At 41.9% G+C, this 5,110-nt stretch overlaps 1 protein-coding gene across 1 annotated transcript in view; it reads left to right on the top strand.

Annotated features, from left to right (window-relative positions):
- Positions 1 to 5,021, top strand: part of HELZ (helicase with zinc finger) — a 55,695-nt gene extending 50,674 nt beyond the window's left edge. The window contains exons 22-24 of the mRNA XM_009876292.1: positions 1,266 to 1,317; positions 2,110 to 2,306; positions 4,806 to 5,021. Of these exons, the coding sequence (XP_009874594.1) occupies positions 1,266 to 1,317; positions 2,110 to 2,306; positions 4,806 to 5,021 (465 nt within the window). The remainder of the gene's footprint in view (positions 1 to 1,265; positions 1,318 to 2,109; positions 2,307 to 4,805) is intronic.
- The last annotated feature ends 89 nt before the right edge of the window (positions 5,022 to 5,110 follow it).

Here is a 5,110-nt window from a genome sequence, read left to right as displayed (position 1 = left end):
ACAGCTATTGTTACCAATTTATGTAATTATTTGCTATTTCAGTTTTAAAAATACAGCGTCTATGAAGTACAAGTGTGGTAGGTAGAACAGAGATGTGTTAAACTTCTGTACATCCAGCTTGATGCCCACAGCGTAACAGATACAGAGATGCCTTGTACTAGGCGTGTAGCTCCTCTACATTTTTAGATTAAATGTAAACAAATTTATTTCATTTTAAGAACTGCAATTAAAAACAATTACTATTTTATTTTTCAATAAATCATTTTTAAAAGAGGGGAAAACGCAGAGACTAGTCCTTTAATCTGGTTTATGCAGGAGTCCAACATTGTCAAACAACCTGTCTTTGTACCCTGACTAATATGCTCAGACTGCTGGAAAAGTGCCTAGACTTATCTCCTGGGCAAGAAAAGTTTTGTAGCATCAAAGGATTTTTAGATTTATTGTAAATTTGAGAATGTACTTAGGTCCAGTATTCTTGCAGGAGGCTTCAGAGCGCACCAGCATTGAATATGTGCTCATGGTTTATGAATATTAACTACTTAGCTGATGCTGTAAACTCATGAGCATGTAGGAGGGAAAACTCTTTTCTGTTAACCTCCTTTTGGAATGTAGAATTCACCAAGAAAAACAATTTCCTCTGAGTACTCTGGTTCTCCGCTCTGCTGTATTCTCCTTTTGGAGGAGCAGTCAGTAGCAGAGACTTGAGGTGGGGTAGGGAGGCAATGTCTAAAGAGGCTGGGTGAGCAACTGAGTGAAACTGGTAGCAGATACTTTGTCTCCAAAGTTTCCAAGCTGAAATCTGGAGGAGAAAACGAGTCGTCCTTCCACCAAGAGATGCCATGGAAGGGAGATGGGGAGGGTTCTGTTAGTACTGGGTGCTGCTCCTAAAAGAACTGAGAAAGGAATCTTCAGGTAGCTTGATGGAACTCTCCTTGCATCTGAAAACCAGCCTTGGGAGAGAGTGTCCCCAGAGGGACTCATATGAGCCACTCATTAATTGAATTAGTGGTATTTAACGTCCAACAATGTGAATTCGTAGTCAGGTGACGAAACCGAGCAATTGCACAGAATTGTTGGGGCTGGAAAAGACCTCCGAGATCATCAAGTCCAGCCTGTGACTCAACATAAGTTGAGAATAAAATTTTGGGTTAACTTGTTTTAAACTATTTTGTGTTTAAGATACAATGTTCACTTACATAAACCAAAGTGCTTTTATTTTATTTTAAGAATGCAAAGCGTTGCTATTATTGTTTTTTCCTTCACAGGGCAAGGTCCATCATCATAACCAGAATGACCATTTCCCACCCGATGGAATTGGTAAGTGTCTCTGTTGTTCCTGAAGGGATTTCTGTGAGCTCCTGCTGATTTGGCTTCGGTGAGGCTGATGGTGATGTGACACAAATGGAGCATCTGGTCTCTCCTCTATTTGAAAGCCATTTACTTCTTGTGTGCATTTGGGAAGCAGATTCTATAGACTGTTCGGTGGACACGAGGTGTTTCTGAGGCTGGCCTTGTACAGGTGGCGTGCCCACTGACTTTAGAGCCTTAACGCGGCATAGTTGATGGCCTCTTAAAAGTGGCCGTGTTAGAAATTCGTAATGTGATTTAATGTGCCAGTATGTTTGCCCAAAAAGAGTTAAGACATCCTTCTGCATACCCTGTTTTATGATGTGCTTTGAACTTAAATTGTGCTGTCATATATCCAGATATTACTGATCGTGCTGTTGCAAGGTGGCATGCCACGGCTTGATAATTTTGTTATTAATTTGAAAAAGCATTAATTTAAAGCTTGTCTTCCTTGCCAAAAAAGGAGGATGATTTTAGTTTTTTGATGAAGTGTTTAACAGCTACTCTGACTGTCAGCATATTTAATGTGTTTGGGACATTCTTTCTTTAATGCAGTAACCAGCTACTTGTTTCTCTGTATCTCAGCTCATATTTTCTGCCTCTTCAGATTTCTGAAATGTGAATTGCACACGTGCTTTATAAAGATAGGTGCTATTAGGAGGTAAAAAGAAATAAAAGGATAGTCTTCTTCATATTTGTTTTATGTATCTATCTTATTTTTTTATGTATATACATATATGTATTTTTTTTTTTTCTTTTCAGTTCAGCCCAACCCTTCTGTTCTAATTGGAAATCCTATCCGAGCATATACTCCTCCTCCTCCTCCTCCTCTGGGACCTCACCCCAATCTGGGGAAATCTCCAAGTCCTGTTCAAAGGATAGATCCACACACTGGGACAAGTATTCTATACGTACCTGCCGTCTATGGAGGAAACATGGTCATGTCTGTGCCTTTGCCTGTAAGAATTCATTTTCTGCTTTTCTTCCCCCCATGTTATTGTATATACAAAAAAGAATGGCAAAATCAGTTAGTGACTATTTTGAAAGCTTTTTCAGCACTTTACTTCAACTGTGTGGGCTCAGCTGGCTTTAGGAGTGACTGTGCAAAGGACCACCAGAAAATGAGGACTTAAAAGCGTTGCTCCTGCAAGTAACTAAAAGCATTTTTGTGTTCATGTCATCTGGTGTATTTGCTCAGCTCTAAGTTTAGGCACAGCAGTGGAATCTGTCTCACCTGACTTGAGATACCTGCATCTGAATTAATTGCCTAGTTTAGTTCCTAATCATTGGAGAGACATAGGCGTTTCAGACAGAGCTTGTTTCTCTTTATCGACTTCATACAGTTTAAATTACCGGCTTCGGATGTCTGTGGTGCAAGGTGTCTGAAGTGAAGTGATAAGAAAAATAAGCATAATGGGATGTTTTCCCCTCCCAGAACCTCCTAGTGAACCAGTTTTCTCTCCAATCCATTTCCTTAATGGCATTTGAGAACATAATGAAGATCCCTAATCAGGTCTTTTAGGCTACGTTTATGTATGGAATTTTGCATTACAAACAAAGCTATCCCACCAAAATTTACACAAATTAAAGAAGCAGTGTCTCCTTTATTTCTAACCTTCACAGTCACGTATTCGAGGAGGAAAATAGGGAGAAAAGAACAAAGGCTGCAGAAGCCATGTTGTGGAGTAACGTGTCTTGTACACGGCTCCAGAAGCCGGTGGGACGTGTTCAGGGCTCTCCTGATTGGAGCTAAAAACACCAACTCTGTTCAGCTCAGTCTCTCCTGAGAGGCTGCGCTCGCTGCAGGTCAGAGCGCGTCTGGGCAGGCAGCGCCCGCTGCTAGGAGCGGTAACACCCCGTGTTTGCAGTCACTGCCAGGGACTGGGGTGCCCCGAGCTCGCTGATACTCGCTCCTGTGGGGACCAAGGTCGCTGCTGGATCTTGGGAACACGCTGGCGATGCCGGGAGGACCAGGACAGGTGACCAACAAGAGTATTCCATTACACACGTGCCATTCAGTACAAAGCTGGCGGATCACGGGGGCTGAGCTCTCTCCGTCAGTGGTCGGCATCGGAGGAGGACTCTGTCCGTTCCTCTCCCTTTGACCCCGACTTCCCGAATCCAGCTCCTGTGCCTGGTTCCCCTGGGGCTTCCCCGGTGACGCCCACTCTGCACCAGCAGCGGGCATGGCTATCAGGGGGCGAGTCGCGTTCAGTACCAGTTCTGTATATATTTGGGTATAGTTTATTATTTATATTATTGTTTTTAAGAGTTCCCTGTTGTAAGTTGCAGGATGCTGTGTAGGGGATGTGCTGTAGGAACTCCAGTTTCAGTTGTCTGTCTTAGATCACTTGGGAGCTGTGGATTGGTTTTCTTTGCTAGGCCAAGGAATTTTCCTTTTTCCTCACTTGCTAGAATTCTTCATTTGATGGGTAAATTTAAATGCAACGAGAAGGCCAGCAGCTGTGTCTTTGTCATGCTTGCTCACATTGTATTAATATCAAACCAAGATAATTTAAAAAGTTCTGCCTTATTGTTCCAAGGTTAATATGTTTTTATGTATTTCCAATCAAAAGAAATGTATTATAAATAAGAATTTTGGACTCACCTTCCCTGAAGATGGATTTTTAAATAATTAAGTGGGAAACCTGAGGTACTAATGAGACAGCTGCTTTTGAAAAGAAGCTTGGTGGAGATGATTTGAGATTGTACAGATGCAATAATAGCCTAGAGCTTAGGTTCAAAGTGCACATTTCAAGGGCAAATACTAATTTAAAAAACAGAATTACATGAAAGTTGTTACACTTAAAACAAGTAGGGGCTGAAGTAAAATGTGGTTATGTTCATGTGAGATAAAATTACCTCTTTGCTTTGTTTAAGGTGGTTTCCATATCCAGGGTAAAAACGTGAGGAGGTTGTCTGCTCTCGTCAGTGAAGGATGCATTGTCAGCCTCTGTGTTGACCACTTTCCCTGCTCTCTCCTCTTATTTGTACATTTTCCTCCTTTTACTAAATTCCCTATAGGGCAAGACTGAACTAATTTCATCCAGAGCTGTCTTCCTTTGCATTCCTTTTTGGAATAAAATTTAAAATGTTGTAAAAATTGTAGGCTTTTTTGCATGCTTTCAAGAGGCTTCAGATATTTAGGACCACGATGTGCAATACTTGTGCCGTATAGAGCGGGCACTTTGAAGTGACCCTGCTGTTCTTAACGTATCGATAGTTTCTTGCTTCTCCCAGCAGTCCTGTTAACGTCACTGAGTGTCTCGGGGGTGCAGAGGTGGGGTGTGCCCGCTTGTTCTGTGTGACAAGATCACAACACTGGGTGCTAAAAGGACCGTAATGAATTCCTCGGGTTAGAAGCTGGTGTAATATCAGTGTGCTTGTTACTTCACTCCCTTTAACGTACCTTGACAGATGCATCTTTTTTTTTTTCTTTTTTTCTTTTAATAATATAGGTACCATGGACAGGGTATCAGGGTAGGTTTGCAGTTGACCCTCGAATCATTACTCACCAAGCAGCTATGGCATATAATATGAACCTGTTACAGGCACATGGGCGTGGGTCTCCTATCCCTTACGGCCTGGGACATCATTCCCCGGTTAGCATAGGACAACAGCAGCAGCTTCAGCATCAAGACAAGGAGCAACATGAACAAAGTCGAAACGGTTAGTGCTTGAAATGACATTGCAAATGAAGTTTGCTTTTGGAGGAAGTTTGTGCGTTAACCAAGGTGTCCTGGAAAAGATATTTCTTCTCTCT

The sequence above is a fragment of the Apaloderma vittatum genome, unplaced genomic scaffold (assembly GCF_000703405.1).
Source record: "Apaloderma vittatum isolate BGI_N311 unplaced genomic scaffold, ASM70340v1 scaffold5129, whole genome shotgun sequence".
Lineage (NCBI taxonomy): Eukaryota > Metazoa > Chordata > Aves > Trogoniformes > Trogonidae > Apaloderma > Apaloderma vittatum.
This window is presented reverse-complemented; position numbering and strand designations above follow the sequence as displayed.